Source organism: Frieseomelitta varia, unplaced genomic scaffold (assembly GCF_011392965.1).
Source record: "Frieseomelitta varia isolate USP_RPSP 00005682 unplaced genomic scaffold, Fvar_1.2 scaffold_180, whole genome shotgun sequence".
Lineage (NCBI taxonomy): Eukaryota > Metazoa > Arthropoda > Insecta > Hymenoptera > Apidae > Frieseomelitta > Frieseomelitta varia.
Genome location: NW_025109528.1, coordinates 583202 through 600455, shown reverse-complemented (window position 1 = coordinate 600455; position 17254 = coordinate 583202). Strand labels below are relative to the sequence as shown.

The window sequence follows — 17254 nt, the reverse complement described above, 5'->3', positions numbered from 1 at the left end:
CGTATCTCAGAATTTTTTCAGATTATGTATCTTCTGTAATTCTGTTTTATCTAGTTCGATATTCGTTTAGTTTCGCTTGAAGAGAAAAGTCGATACTTCAGTCGATGCTCAAAGTGTATCTATCGATTAACTGGATTAATTAACCATTATCGTGTTGATCTTCGAGTACTTTCAGCGCATTCTTGAAATACGAACGACCTGAATCACTGTGTGTAAACGACACGCAGTTGAATTTTTGTCAGCCACCTACTAACGTGTACAAGATGATTGCACGGTTTGCAATTTGATGATATACGGTTGAATTGAAGCGTGTATAGTTATATTACTGATTATATTGATTAGATAAAGTATCAAACGAGTATTAATTGTGTTAATGTTTAATGTTTGCCAGACTTTTAAAACGCCTTGTACAATCTTGTATTTACCAAGGAACGGAGGTTTAATTAACTTGTAATACTGTGTACAATATCGCGTTTTTTTTTTTTTTTTTTTTTTTTTTTTTTTTTTTTTTCTTAGCACGAGGGAAAAGATAGTATATTAGAATTTAATTGAAAATTAAATCGATGCACTCGTGAAATGGAATATCTCTCTCTATAAAAATGTTTGTTTCCTTGCGGAAGAAGACTCCCCCTGCTTTTTTTTTCTCTTTTTTTAAATGTGTGAATAGTACAAATTATCGAGATTCAAAACTGAGAAAAATTCGTGTCCCTTTTTCGAACGAATATTTTTCCTTTGCCCACACACAAATATGACACGAGAACACGTGTCACGCAAATATTTATAAAGGAATTAGTGTTATACTGTCCCAGAGAGAGCCTCGAAATTAACAGACGTGCTTCTCGCACGTTGTGTGAGAAAAAGCACGTGACAGAAGCTTCGCCGGTCGTATCTCTAATCACAACGTGTTTTATGCCCTTGTTTAATCATTTTCATACAGATAACAGGTTTTTAGCGTTCCAATTCTATAAATAATCCAGCAGTCTCGCGTTACGAGCCGGTTTTAACGATATCGGAGCGCAAACGAGCCGCGATAATATCAGGATTATCAAACACGATGAATATTCGATGCTACAGTTTTACCACGGAATTTTGCGTTAAACATCAAACATTGAACATTAAACGACGGTTTCGCCAATGGCGTCGTAACTGGCGGTTACTCGATAGCCAATCATCACACATTTCGTCGATTTTCATGAACAATTCAAGAGACCAGTAACTTCGTCGAAGATAAAAATCCTATTAATTTAAATGATCGTTGGACACTTCATGAACGTATTATGCGGATTACTACGAGCCATTTTTGAAACTTCATTAGCACCACGACTTAAATTAAAAGCGTAATATGATAAATATCTTATAAGCCATCGTGTGCTGAAGAAGAAAAATGTTTTCTTTCATTTATCGACAATAATTCCAGCCTCAAGGGACACAAGCAATGGTCACCTGGGTAGTGACGAATTACTCATCCATATTTCGCTCATAGACAAACGCCATTCACCGAGATACTATGGATTGATAAAGTGAGTTTACTCGCGTCCATGAAAAATACGCTTTTGCAATTCAATTGGAGATAACGATCGGAGACTTTATCAAAATTGCGCACCAATGTTTGCACTGTTACTTTTCCTTCCTTTTTCCCTTCTCCCCTCGACACGACTATAATTACTTACGTTTGTCGTTGAGCAAACACCAAACGTTAGCCGATCGATCATTTTTTTTACTGTACTTATCAGCCGTACCGATTAAAAACAAATATAAAAGACCCATTCGTTTCGTTATCTTCAAAGTTGTTTTTCCTTACGATAAAATTTATCGACGAAATAAATGGTGTCCCTCTTTCTTTTTTCTTCCCTATTTTCGATAAGATGTAACTATTTGCGTTCGTCGTAAAAAACGTTCTAATAAACACTAACGTTGTCAGCGATCGATCATTTTTTTTTTTTTTTTTAACTATCAGCCAGTATAATAAATGTGAAAAGGACTTCTCGACTATCTTCGGGAGTTGTTTCTTCTCTTCAGGGCGAAATTTATCGGCGAAATGAACGCCGATGCTTTACGATTTCGTACGATCGGGTTAGCTGACAGCAAGTTAACGACAATGGCAGGCGTCTAACAGGCGATTATGTAACGTTTGATTACGATTGTGTAACAGCGAACGCGTTGAAACACAGCGTGCATTGGTCCAGATAATCAGAGTTAATTATTGGTTGATTTAAGACGCTCGTTATCGTGGACGCGAATGTCACGTGCCGCCGCGTACATACTTTCGCCTTATCCTTAGCGTGTGACTCCGATATTGTTCGCGTCTTGTTAACAGCGATACGCTGCAGCGTACTGTGAAAAGTCATATTTTTTCTCACGACTTAATTACCGAGTATCGAACTGATAACGAAAGAACTGATGGAATCGATGGTCGATAGATAGAAATTTAACCCTGTCACTACGACAGCGCCGCCATTAAAAGAGACCTCTTGCGAAAAATGTAGGTACGCATGATCGAATTATTTTCCGAGTTTGTTAATCTTGTTTTGAAATAGATTTTTTTTTTTTTAATTTTCTGGTGACATTTTGACATTCTGAAGGGTCCAGAATGTGTGTGTGTTTTTAATAAACTTTAATTCTTCAAATCCAGCCAAACCTAATTTTTCGAGTCTAACCTTAAATTTTTAAGAGATCAACAGTTACATGTATAGTCAGTGTATTTTTCGAATTGTAGCAGATTGAAAATAATATTTTATTACAATAATTTCTCATCGTATAAATATTCCATTATCGAATCTTTTTTGAATTTTCTGGTAACATTTCGACAAGGGTCCAGAATATTTTTTTCTTTTCAACGAACTTTAATTTTTCAAACCTAACTTAACTTATTTTTTCAAGTATATCCTTAAATTTTTAAGAGATCAACAGTTACATGTATAGTCGGTGTATTTTTCGAATTGTAGCAGATTAAGAATGATTTTTTTATCTCTTATAGTATCTTTTTTGCATTTCTTGGTTGAACATTTTGACAAGAGCGTGGAATGTTATTTTTTTTTTTTTTTTTGAACTAAACTTTAATTTTTCAAACAAGAATCTAACCTTAAATTTTTAAGAGGATTTTCTTTTATTTGTTCAACGCTCTTCTTATTTTATTTTTTTTTTTTTTAACTAAACTTTAATTTTTCAGACAAGAACCTAACCTTAAACTTTTAAGAAGTTGACCTATAGCCTAACCTAACCTGGAAACAATATTCTAGCCTAACCTAATAATACTTATAGCCGGTGTTTTTTAAATTATAATAGATCAAGAAAACTGTTTTTATTACAATAATTTCTCATTCTCATATTTTACTGTCGAGTAGAACAAACATAGAAGAAGCTCGTGTCGATGGCTAAATATTATATATTTTTATAGTATGTGATTACTCCAAAATATGTCAATAGGTGTCGTATATATTCGGCGCTGGTAACGAAAGGATTAATTAGAGTAGGTAGGTGTGCGTCGAAGCTCGAGGAAAGAATAGATAAGCTCGAGTTAAAAAAAAAAAAAGAAAGTATTTCGCTATACAGATTAATCAATGGCGGCCGGTCGTCGACATTTGGCTATGATTAACAACAACCGAACGAGGATCATCTTTTGGTATGGATAGGTCAAGCATGATTCTGTTCCGTGTCAAGATCGTGTGACATTACGCCACGATATTTTTATCGGGAGATTTTGCAACGAACACTGTCGAAAAACAAGAAGTTCGCGCGCGAAGAGAGGCTAACGACTCCAAAAATGTAGAGCAAGTCGAACGAGGCAAAATGTAGAACGTTCGACGAGGCAGTATCACCGGCAAACTGTCCTATCGTTCTTACGTTGCCATAATCGCACGTGACACGTTTCTCTATCCTATTCATAGAATTTTATTGGCACAGATCGATGATTCGATTTTGAAACACACTCTCTGACAATGTAACTCGAAAGCTCGAAAAGACGCGACGATTTTACATTACGAGTGACACGCTAGGCGAATCGCACGCAACGGAAGTGCATACTCGCACGCTCGATGAAAAATTATCGGTATACCTTAAACGTTGTTCAGAGTTGTCGGAGACTTTGTGGAAGAAAATCGCACGACCTCGTTTCGAAGCGTGAAACCATCGCTTTGGCAGCCTTCGAGTTTGTTTGAGCTTTCCAAACATGTTTTTGTCGTCGCGCAACAGGTGGGAAAAACACAGTTTCCAAGAATACTCACTGCTCTTGGACACTGCAAAAATTTGACCGCCTCCATGAGATCATGGAGGAATTTTTTTTCACGAATTCGAGAGAATCGAAGTCTTTCCCTTGCATCCTTAAAACTTGCCGTACGATTTCTTTTTCGCAATTTGAAAAAATAGTTGTCAGAGACAAGCGACAACAATTCGAGAAACGTTCCAAGTTTATTAAAAATGGCGAAAAGAGAATCGTACAGCAAGTTTCAAGAGCACAAGTTGTAAGGAAGACAACATCATTGGTTAGAAGTTTTCTCTAACGTTTTTACACAATTATCCTTGCTTTCCTACTTGTTACCATGATATAAAATCATTAAGAAAAGAAAAAAAAAACTAACGCAAGGTTGCCAAACTAGAGACTTTGCACTTGAGGCCAATTAAATCGTCATACGATTTCCTTTTTATGAGATCACAACAGTAGTAGAAGTTCACCTCTGTGTAAAAAAATAAATGTTAATCACATGATAATCAGCAGCGAGTGGTTACATTATCATGCATTTATGTTCGTTTGCCCGCGTTTCATGAAATAATCATCAGACGGTTCTAATCAACGAGTTAACGTCGCCCGATAGAGTTCAAGCTCGTCTGCAATTTCCCTTGGAGTACGAATTATTTTCGAGAACGCAAGCGCGAGATCGCGAGAGCGACAAAAAAAGAAAGAAGGAAAAAAGAAAGAAGGAAAAAAGAAAAATGCACAGCTGTCTCGTGCAGACATTCCTTCACATCGCGTCGTTAGGTTCACAGCTGCGAAGCAACGTCTGATGACATAATGCGCGCGCGACGTAACCGCGATTATGCATGTTGCTGGCGATATCGTCGCGCGCCGTCAATTCGCAAAGCGCCTCGTCCAATTTCCCGCCGGTCTCTACAAAACAAGTTTCATTACACGGACCGAACTATAACCGTGTATGTTGTTTCACATTGCACTCGAATTTCTCAACGTGCCAAAAAAATTGTTGACAGTGAAATTTTCCACGCTGCGAATGGTGATCGATGGTTGGATCAAAGCACGAACTAACGAGAGTGGAGCAACAGCTTGTTGCAAACGGCTACGAACTCTGATTTCAACAACTCCATCCAATGTACAAATATCCTGTAAACTGTATTCTGTAATCAAACCAATTCGGTTCTGAATACCAATTTTTCAACGCCAAAGCGAAATCATAACTTGGAATAACTATTCCAGTTTTAACCCTTTCCCCTCGACAAACGTTTCTTTGCATCAGCTATTTATTCACGAAGCATCGTCACTTTGAATAAAATGACGCAGCATTGGGAATAATCGTTCGAATGCTACTTGACGCGAAATTTCGTTGATTACATCTTTCGGTCGTGTGATATAAATTTGAAGCGATCATCAACCCGTGCATTCCGATCTCTGGAAAAATAACATCCTCCACCATTCTTTCGTAAAAAGCAATAGGGTGCCTAGTTTATGTGAATTATTTATGTGACACATTTAGGACTGCCCTCAGAAATTTCTTCCTCCTTGTTTGGAGACAAACAAGTGTGTATGTTGTCCGTGAAGTGCCGATAGTTCTCTCGTTCGGTTTTTTACTTCCGTCGGAGAGAGGATTTAAATGATGAAATACGAGTATAGGTCAAACACTTGTATTTAACAACTATATACAAGGTTGAATGATGACTGTGTGACTGATGCTGTGTACTGTATGATTGCTGTATGAGATGAGCTGATATCGTGACTGCATGCCAGTACTTATATAGACGATAGTACCAGACTTCGGGCAAAGGTGTCTCCTAGATGTTCTTTCCTTTGTTTTGCTCATGTCGATCTTTTCCATAGCCTCTGTCCCTTCTTCAATACAGGAGAAAGTGCAATTAGAAGGGAAATTGAAAAAGTCGGCATCGTTATTGCATCGTTATTGACCGTCAATAAAATCCCTTGCCAGATGTTGGAGTGAGTTATGGCTGTCGTAACTGTCGTTTATCTGTCCGACTAGCATGTTCTGTTCCAGAACACTTCTGAAATTCTTTTCTTCTCAAAACATTGTTATTGTAGCTTTCGTTCCAGGCGTCTGTTCAGATATTATACCATCATACATCGCAACATACAACGTCAAATTTATACGTTCGTTAATAATTATCAGTGAATTATAAAAAAGAGTTTTATTCCAGAACACTTCTGAAATTCTTTTCTTCTCAAAATATTGTTATTGTGACTTTCGTTCCAGGCGTCTGTTCAGATATTATACCATCATACATCGCAACATATAACGTCAAATGTATACGTTCGTTAATAATTATCAGTGAATTATAAAAAAGAGTTCTATTCCAGAACACTTTTGAAATTCTTTTCTTCTCAAAACGTCGTTATTGTGACTTTCGTTCCAGGCGTCTGTTCAGATATTATACCATCATACATCGCAACATACAACGTCAAATGTATACGTTCGTTAATAATTATCAGTGAATTATAAAAAAGAGTTCTATTCCAGAACACTTCTGAAATTCTTTTCTTCTCAAAACATTGTTATTGTAGCTTTCGTTCTAGGCGTCTTTTCAGATATTATACCATCACACATCGCAACATACAACGTCAAATCTATACGTTCGTTAATAATTATCAGTGAATTATAAAAAAGAGGAAATCCGACAGCTGTTGGCTAAATTTAAATACGATGTTCCCTAAGAAGAGACAGTTGAGTGCAAAGGAACAAATCTATATCTTATGCAAGATAATAATTCGGTGTTGTTCCTCAGCCCATTTGAATGCACAAGTCTGTCTTCCATGCTCCTTTCAGGATCCCATTGATCGCGATCGCAAAGCCCGCCGATCTTCGTCTCCAGCAGAAAAATACCTCGTCGAGGTCGTCGAGATCTGCTCGAGGGTTCGTTCAACCTTGCTGAAGTCACGAGCTCGAGTCCAAACGCTTCAGCGGTCGTTCGTTGAATTTCTCCACTCGGGACCTTGCACTTTGACCTTCTTGGTTTTCGCGGAGACCGCCACGTGGATCGCGAAACGATCGGGAATCGGCAACATTGTCGCGCGGAGGATTGAAGAGAAGTCCCAAGAAGAACTACATTGCAAATCAAGTTTACTCTGTCGTCTCAATTTTTATATCTCGACGTTGACATTTCGGGAATTTAGGCTCGCTCATGCTGGAAGCTAGAGAGCTCGAAATTATTCTTAGCCCAAGGCAATTGATCTTGCTTCGATGAACCGAGGTTATACGAATGTATGCACTGTGTGCACGATGTGTATAAATTCTTAAGGTCGGATGTAACTTCTTAACGAATGGGGCGTATACGGCAACGCCACACCTTTTATGCAAACCGGACGGAGAGAAATGACGCGTCGGCGCCGCATCTTCCTGCTTGCTCCATTGTGCGCCATATTTGACGTTGGCGCGTCAACTTCGTGCGACGACTCTGAACAGACCTCAATTATACGAAGTCGCTTCGAACGCGTAATTTTCGTTCCTCTCTCTCTCTCTCTCTCGCTCTCCTGTTAATTGCGACCGCATATTTAAAACCAAAGGGACAGGCTCGAGAGAGAATCGTCTTTTCTTTGTTGGGCAAAAACTTGTCCCGTGAAACTGGATATTTATACTTCAACGAAACAGACTACCTATTACGTACCGGTGCAGTAGGATACAGTGGAAGAGCTACAGAAATCGATATATACGACTATTACAAACGTCTATAACGAGAGCATCAATTTTTCAACGATTCGTATTATTATTCAGTCTTTCCGCGTTTCGATTTCATATGAACTAGACCTTCCTAGGGGAAGAGGAAGTTGCAGATGATACGGACGCAAAACCAACAAGTCGCCAAGACTTTCGTCTTTTCGAGACTTGCACAACTTTGCAATTCGATTGGTAATAATTACCAACGTCTGTCCAGTGGATTTCCTGAAACTGGACCGGCTTGGAATGCTCAATAAGTTGCAAAATCCAGGCACGAACGGCGAGGTGCCATTTTACAAGCGTGTTCCTGAAGTTCGCGAACGTTTAACGAGAACCATTTCAATGGCCTGCAGCTATGGCTATGACACGGTGTAAATGAAAAAGGGGAAGCGAACGACCTCGATGCCTCCGTGTGTGTCAAACGAAATTCCTGTTTGACCCGAATTTCACGCCAACTGCGACGAGAAACGAGAAAGAGGAAGAATAAAGAAATAGGCAATCGGTATGAATTTCAGCGAAATTTCACGATATAAAAAAAATGGTACCGTATCGAGGGATTTTCTTTCTCTCTCTCTCTCTCGACCTGACTCGCACAGAACGCAACACGTGTCCGCAATTAAAAAGCACACTCTGCTGGAAAACTGTTTCAACGTTTTCGATGAGAGCCTATTTTTCTTCGATGTTAACGAACGATCCTCCAATATTTGAACGGCAATGCGATTTCGTGATTACTCGAAAATAGATAGCCCCTCGCTATTCTGGTTTCTATAATTTACGAGCGGACCGGGACGTCAATAGACGTTCGGGGAGTTTTCCGACGAATTTAGAGCAGGGAATTCAACAAACCTTCTGCTTTATAAGGATTATAATACGTCTGATTGTTCAGAGAAAGTTAAGGAACTTTTGAAAAATTTGAAATTTGAAGCATGGATCGTAGAACTTTTTTTTGAAAAATACTGCCCCGTGGAGGACAGATGAATAAATGTAAAAAGTTTAAGGCAGAGTAGAATTTGTTTGAAAACAAGTTTTCTGATCGGAACAGACGATTTGTTCATAATAATAGAAAAGTTCTCGACACTGAATAACATTCAACGTTAACAGTAAATTTATTCGAACGTAAAAATGGACTTTTAATCAAATTAAATGTTCCAAATGTTCTAACCTGTTTTTTTTTTTTTTTTTTTTTTTTTTTTCGAAATACACGTGTAAGTTGGAGCAGAATTTGTTTGAGAACAGAACGAATCTGTTACTTCGAAATTAAAGTAAAACGTGCTTATTCGAAAAATTGGAATAGAATTTGTTCACTTCGATCCCTGATTTTTACTGTTCTACTCTACTATAGAGTTAGAGTCACTTCATGTAACAATATAAAATTAAAGTAAAACGTGTTTATTCGGAATATTGGAATAGAATTTGTTCACTTCGATCCCTGATTCTAACTGTTCTACTCTACTATAGAGTTAGAGTCACTTCATGTAACAATATAAAATTAAAGTAAAACGTACTTATTCGAAAAGTTGGAATAGAATTTGTTCACTTCGATCCCTGATTCTAACTGTTCTACTATAGAGTTAGAGTTCGTTTACAATAATAATATAGAATTAGACCAAACATGTTTTTTTTTTTTTTATAGTTATAATCGACTGATAACGCCACTGCGTTGAACGGACGTTCAATTCACCGCCGGTGGTGTAACTTCCGGCGGTGATCGAACGTCCCGCGACGAGAGTGGTGAATATATATTCGAAAACCGATTGCCATTTCTCGGCTGAATCGCCGGTACACGCTCGGAAAGTCAAACGACTTAATCGGCGATCTGCACGCCGGCCAGGAATTTATGCAAATCACGGTATCCGCCAGACTTCGCGATTGCACTCGCGCCGGTTCAAAGATAGCGCTGACAAATTGGCCCCAGATTAAGGGCATTTCGGAGAGGCATGCACCGGGGTAGCCGGGTAAGGCGAAACGAAACTGGGTCTGCGACTCCCCCAGCACACGCTTTCGTGTAACTATACGTTCCGCGTCTCGTTCCCTCCCGATTCTGTTCCCATCGAAGGTATGCACACACATGTGTCGATATCGCTGCTGTTCCCTCGATATCGGTACTTTAAGTGGTTAAGCTTAATTTCCATTTGATTTGTTCGACCTCGATTTAATCCTACGTTACTCTTTTCTAGTAAAAAGAAGAAGAAGAAAAAGAAAAAAAGAAAACAGTGTCAGTGATGGAAGGAAGCTCAATCGTGATTCTACAGTGGCTGAACAGTCTCGTTTCTTTGGATATTACCCAGGGATCGAGAAAGTTAAGGTTCCATTTGAAACGTAAACGGGAAGAATTTTTTTTTTGAAAAGTGTCCGGATCGGAACGAATAAATAAATGCTCTCAAAAATGAAAGTTTAGAAATTGCAAAGTGTAAAAGTAAAAGCTTCTCTGTCGGATAATTTCGTTCGTCGGTATTAAAAAAAAGTTCTCGATATTTGTAACAAATACTGACACTATTCGGTACTCAAGAATATTTTAGAGATTTTATTTTAGATTAGACTTTTAATTAAATCAACAGGATTTTTATTTCAACGATGTTATTCTTTTTTAAAGAAACGTTTCGATCTCGCTTTCTAAATAATGTTCCACGCGTTACGCGCAATCTTTTAGCGAGAAAATATTTGGAAATTTCCTCAGCGTAACATCTAACAGCGTCCTGAATAGTTTTGCAAACAGCTATAGGTACACTATGGAAAAACCGTCGTTCCAAGTTTGTTTTCCTCGATTGTGTTCCTTGGCAAATGTTCCCAAGTGGAACGAGGCGTTAATGGGCGTTAATGTCTCGCGATTCGCGGGAAATATAAAATTAGACCGTCTTGCCACTCGCCAGTGAATTCTCCGCCGCGCGAGAGATTTTTTCGCGGCGGATATTTTGTCAGGCCGACCCCATTTTTCTTTTTTTTTTCTTTTTCCTTCTCAACTGGATCTATCTGCGATATTTATTCGTTCAATTTAGATCACGTCCCGCCGCGTTACACCGTACCCGCGCCTCATCGCGTCCGACGTACGTACTTATTTAATTATTCGTTGCACATCGCGCAACGATCATGTGTGCGATCGACTGTGTGTTGCGGAGCACACGATCGACTCGATAAAAAGGTTAACGCGTGCCATGCGATCTTTCGAGATACAATTACATCGGTAGTAACAATCATCTTCAAATGCTTCGTGCTCATGACCCTCCAATAGTGTCGCGTTAAATGGCCGAGAGTTCGCCTCGTTTGCTAGCCGTTGCTATCCCTACCAGTTCCCAGAACCTCACGAAGCAATTGATCGGCTTAATGAAACAGCCTTAATCCATCAGGGACTAAAACTGCGTTAACGTAACATTACGTGGTTCTTAACGGATGTCTTACATATTTCGGACAAATCGAAATAAAAATAAAATTATAAATTTCCCAAATTGTTCATACGTGTGTCAACTTAAATGAACAACGAAGCAAATTTCGCTTTCTAACACGAGGTTTTCTAAATGAAATTAAAGAAATCAAATGACGCGTCGTTTATATGAATTGATCGAACTATATTCATCCTGAATTAGTATCTTTCGTAATGCAAGAAATTCTTTTAAAAGATAAATAATCGGAATTCCTAATATTCGATTCAGACGAACATCTATCTTACATATCTCTGAATATCCCGAAAGAAACGAGTATTTATTTATTTATTTATTTCATTAACGCCTGATCAAATGAATCGCCGCCTCGTTGAATCAGCCTCGTTATTTCAAACGGCACAAGATTGGTGTACTCCCACCAGAGTGTGTGCAAACTCCAATTATCTAACTGCCCTCTGAAAAGTTCGTACAAACACAGAGGTTCCGACGAGCTCGAGATTTCCTACGATCGTATCTCCCTCGATAACTGACCAGATAACATCCCCCGGCCAGAGTGGCCAGTTAACGAAGTACATGCATACATCCTCTGCATCTCTGTGTTTGATTACACGAGCGCGTTCGTGCGTGTTCGTGCCTCGTTACCAGCGCGAACAACGTGCTCTCTATTCCAGCATTATGTTTACGTGTCTACCGCTGGCATACTGTACGACACGTTTCAACACGGTTTATGCACGATTTGGGGTTATGTCCTGGCTGGATGGCGGTGTGTTGGTGCGTACGGGGGGGAGGGCTTTCGAGTACACTCTAGTCTACTTGCTGGTCAAAGAGCAACACATACACAGAGAGAGAGAGAGAGAGAGAGAGAGAGAGAGAGAGAAACGGTCGTGGAGAACAGGTGCATCGGCCTGAAATACGAGGAAAATTATTGATTTTCGTTTACCTACTGAGCCGGTTGGTGTCCCGCGCTAGCGCGGCGAATGCAACGCCGTCCCTTGGCACGACTGGGACGCCCTGCATTCGAAGACAATGGCCTTAGGTCAGTGAGCCTGGTGCCATCGTGACACCGTGAAAATCGAACGCGCTCCGAAATGAGAGCTGACTCGTTATCGCCGATCGAACGATTATTGCCTCGGTTCCTACATCCTCTTCGCAAATTTTCTCGTATTTTTTCCCGACTCGTCGACCGAACGAACGGGATCATTGACGAGGGAACGATCGTTCGATCGAAAGAGAAATGCTAAATAATGCATATACGACAGATAATAAATTGAGAAAAAAATCGGTTAAAATCGGAATCTCGTTTCATCTCCAATTTGTTGACTCGCGATTTCACGTGTCACTGATACCGGTGACTTTTATAAATGAAATCAACTGTGCTCGCTGCATGAGTCAGGAAACGACACGTGCCCGACGCACTTCGAGTAAAATCACAGTTCAAAGTGGTGAACGTCGAGCGAGATTTGTTTTTTTTGTAGATACTTGCCTTCATATAAAATTTTTATTGCTACCTATAGAGTGAGAACTGATACGATTCTATCTAATCGTTTTTCATAATTATTGGCGTTGTTACGCGATCTTTTCTGTTTTCTTTTTTCCTTTTTTTTCTTTGAGATAAGCGATAAAGCCTAACTAAAAATAGTTAATTTCCAAGATTGTTTAACAAAAGTTTAAAACACCGCAACAGAGATTGAAGTTCACGATATGTAATCGCAAGATTAAAAAAGGAGAGCCAATAAAATGCATTGTTTTCCTGATTTTTCTAGTTCTTCGACTATTTCGAAGTACTTACCGACTCGAGCGTAAAAAAAAGAAATATCAGGCAAAGGAAAATGCTCGCGAAACATTTACGAGCTGTGTTTCTTCAGCTCTATCTCTACTAAAGTAACAGACGTGTTTTTCCACGTAAAAAGGCTGGAAATTATGTTACATCGTTTTTTCGCGAGGCATACATCGCTAATATATAAAACTAAATATTTTTAGTTTTACCAGTCTGAGGGAAGCGATTACAGATTGTAGAACAACAATAGTTGGCGATATAACAATTGCAATCGATAGGAACGTTTAATTTTTAACGTGCGACCGCCTGTCGGATAACGTATAAAATATAAAAGAAAGCGAGATGGATCTCGAGGATTGAATCGATAAACACGCATCGACTCCTCGCTCTTCGTTATGAGATATTCATAAAATTCCTAATGGATGTCACAGCACAAATTATGCAAATCATAATTCTAATCGTTGACTGTTAAGAGTTCTCACGACTCTTCATTGAAAAACCTAACGTATTCAAGACAAATGAGAAATAATTAGTTGCATCATTTTCTTTTAATATTTAATTTCCGTTTAGTGAACATATTATTTGTTATTAAATTACGAATATCATATTCATTCGTCAACAGACCAAAACAAAGATTTTTTTGAATATTTTATATATGTATTTGAAAAATAATCAATCGAATCGTTTCTCTTTTCAATATATAATTTCCGCGGTTAGTCATTAAATTACGTTATTAAATCACGAATTTATGTTGTTACCAACGGACCGGAATAAAAATTTTTCTGGGTATTTTATATATTTTACGTCACGTACTTGAAAAATAATCAATCGAATCGTTTCCTTTCTCAATATATAATTTCCGCGGTTAGTCATTAAATTACGTTATTAAATTACGAATTTATATTGTTACCAACGGAATAAAGATTTTTCTACATATTTTATACATTTCATGCGCATACACATTATGTATATTTTTGCAGCTTTCGATTCCTCATGAATGAATTAATATTACCAGCCTGCTCATTATTTACCTTATTTTGACGCTGTATCGGCGGAGTGCCTGAATATTTCACCAGTCGATACAAATAATGCACGAGTATTCTAATGTAAATTTAAACGTAGAAACTAACAACTCATTCCTACCTGGTTGCTAGAACGTTCACAGAGAGAGAGAAAAAAAAGAAGAAAACTCACCATTTTGGACGGAGTAGTCCCACTCGCTTTTGTCAGCCATCTCGGGTGAACGACGATTATCGACACTTAACGGAAATTCAAGTCCGCGAAATTAAGATCCGAGTAGAGTTTGCTGTCGGTCGTTTTGCCTGTTTGTGCTTCTTGATCGAATGGAACACGCCACTGTACTGTGATTTTTATTTCGGTATTACCGTATCGAAGTACTAACCGTGATCAACGGAAGTTTGCCGATCAGATTCACCACCGATCGATTCAAACTCGAAACTCGAATATATCGATTTGTCAAATTCACCGGTAGTCGACTAACTTCAGACTTCTTTAACCGCCGTCTTCTCTTCTCGATGCTCCTTCTTTTACTCTTTAATCACCTTGGCTACGCGAACGAGTACCGTGTTTGCGGAAGGCTGTCAAGGCAAACGGTTTGTTTCTGTCGAGGATCAAAGCGAAAAATCGGCTCGCGTCACGTCGAATTGTCCATGAATGCGACGTCGGCCGGTCCACCGCTGTATTTTATATGCGCGCCGGTCACGTGACCCCCGCTATGGAGAAGCGAGCGACTGCGCATGCGCCGGTAAATGTTTACACGTGCACAGTCGATCCCCCACCGCGAACTATCCAGCACGTGCTTGGTTATCCTCTCGTCGTACCGAACATTTTTTGGAGCTCAAATGTTTCTGACTCATTCAATTTCAAAGAGATCAAAAATCGATCGAATTACGGACTCGAATTCTAGTTTGGAACGTGAACAAAAGCGGCAGACGATCGAATTGGCCGCGTTCGCTCGCCAATGTAGGTTCTCACTGCGAGGGGGCAGTAACTAGCGAATTAATGCCTTGACGATTCATTTTACGATCTATTTCGAACGGAAACATTAATCTCGATGGCAATAAGGTAATGTAATGGGCGACAATTGTTCCATCAACTGTCTCGGGAAGAAAAATGATGTTCTTTTCGCGAAGCTGCGCCTTTCTCTAGCTTGCATTTTATTTCAGTTCTTTTATCTTAAAATCTCGCCAGCCACTTCCTCTAACAACGGTGCTCCAATCCTTGAAGTTGTTCCCTTGAATTCTATGTGTCATCCAACCTTTTCGTTCCGCGTAGCTTTCACCTTATTAAATTTAAGGTTTCAATGACGACACGTTTTCGAATGACTGTCCGTGAAAGTAGGTAGCTATTTATATAGCTTTCTATAATTTACAGGCCACGATACAATGGAATTGGGGAGTTCTAACGAATGTTTAGAGAAAGGATTACAGGCAACTCAAGATTGTTTTGTCCTCGTATAACAAATATTGTAATAAACCAATTGAAAGATAATAGATCTTCTAATAAAAAAGACTCTTTGATCGCTCAGCCGCCGAATTGTGAAGATCGTGAGTATTTTTTAAATCGACCTTTAACGTAAATTTCTTTGTTAATTTAATTTGTAAGCACGAAATGATTTTTATGTCATCAACTTCTTGGGTCATGCACAAGCGCCAGATATTATTTCAATCGTTGTTTGGACACGCATGTTTCTAGACCAGACGACACGAAAGCGTTTATTGTATCAAGAGAATCATAATCTCGCAACGAAATTGCGTTCGTTGTCGCCCATGACTCATCCGAGTCCTTGCGAGGTTGAGGACCTGGACACCCCCCCATTCTATTCTATTTATATGTATTTAGGCTAGTTTCTCCAAACTTAGTCCTCGTGTTGTTGTTTTTTTTTTTTTTTTTTAATACTACTAATGAAATTTTACGAGTCACGTGTTAGTTACAGGTTGGGAAGTTTTCAACTTGTTTACGGTTCTGACGCATCGTAAATTTACAGATAACACTCGCATACGTTCACGAAATAGTACAATAATTTCTTCGTCGACCATGTCACTTGAATGACTCGAGCATTTAAACGGTGAAACGGGATTAATCCCCAAAGTCCTCGACACACTATCGAAAGTGAAGTTCGCTAATCTAGATTTCCAGAAATTGAAAATTTGCAGAAGGAGCGCGCATCGTTGCGAAAATTTCGTCTCGCGTGGCACGAAATGAGCAAAGCGCGCTTGAACTGAGGTTCAAGAAGTTGCCACTTTAATTTCATTGAGCTCACATAACACTGTCACGTCAATGTTATGTCATGGAACCGTACCCGACGCACGCCGCGGTCGTTTCGTCTTCGTTAGACCAATAAAACGAGCCGGTCGCACTACGACGCTATCAATAAAAATTAATGAACTCCAGTAAATTCCATCGTAAAACGTCAATGGACGTCCGTTCACGCGAACGTGTTTTTCCCTGCCGCTCTTTTGCGGTTTTCCTCGCGTGATCTTCTTCCTCGCTGGATCGCTTGTTTGCTTCGTGTGCGATCGATGGTCATTGTCATTTTAAAGCACGAGCCTGTTTGTGCCGTTTCTGTTTTATTTCTCGAATAGTATCAGCATTCTGAATATTTCTTGGCTTATTTGGATAAAAACACTAAAGAAAATTAATTCGAATGTTGATAATTTCAAACTTCTCCCACTAAGGAAAGAAAAGGTTCACTCGTGAAAGAAAATAATATTATATAAAATGAAACAATGTAAAAGAAACAATATTATATCATATTTGTGAAAAAGAGCGAATCGCTTTACGCATTTTATATTTAATCTCAGATTGAGCGTGCCTTGAGATCAAAGCTTTTAATAGTAGAAATCCTTTACAAGATGTAAGATCAAATTGCTCAAGTTTGAATGAATCTTGTAAATCTTGGATCCAAGGAGAAGAAAAAAATTCCCGAGATATCTAGACTGCGCGCTTGTGCATGTTAAATTTCTAGAATAAAGAAATACAATCAATTTCAGTGTTAAACAACTTGGAAAAAGCAGAATCAATTTAAACATCAGCCTACGAATTAAAACGTTTGTGATTAAGATCGTCTCTGAAGATGCGTAGGAAGTGAAAATTCAATCACCTGGATTAGCTCACTCGTAGGAAATGCGGACGGATATCCTTTTCTTAATAATCACGTGTAACATGATTGGCAAGCAAAATCAAGATTC

General features: G+C 38.9%; 1 protein-coding gene across 1 annotated transcript in view; it reads right to left on the bottom strand.

Moving 5' to 3' along the window:
• LOC122538832 (carbonic anhydrase 1) overlaps window positions 1-14726 on the bottom strand; it is a 30628-nt gene extending 15902 nt beyond the window's left edge. Inside the window, exon 1 of the mRNA XM_043673272.1 lies at window positions 14238-14726. Within this exon, the coding sequence (XP_043529207.1) occupies window positions 14238-14277 (40 nt within the window). The 5' untranslated portion in view covers window positions 14278-14726. The remainder of the gene's footprint in view (window positions 1-14237) is intronic.
• Window positions 14727-17254: the final 2528 nt, after the last annotated feature.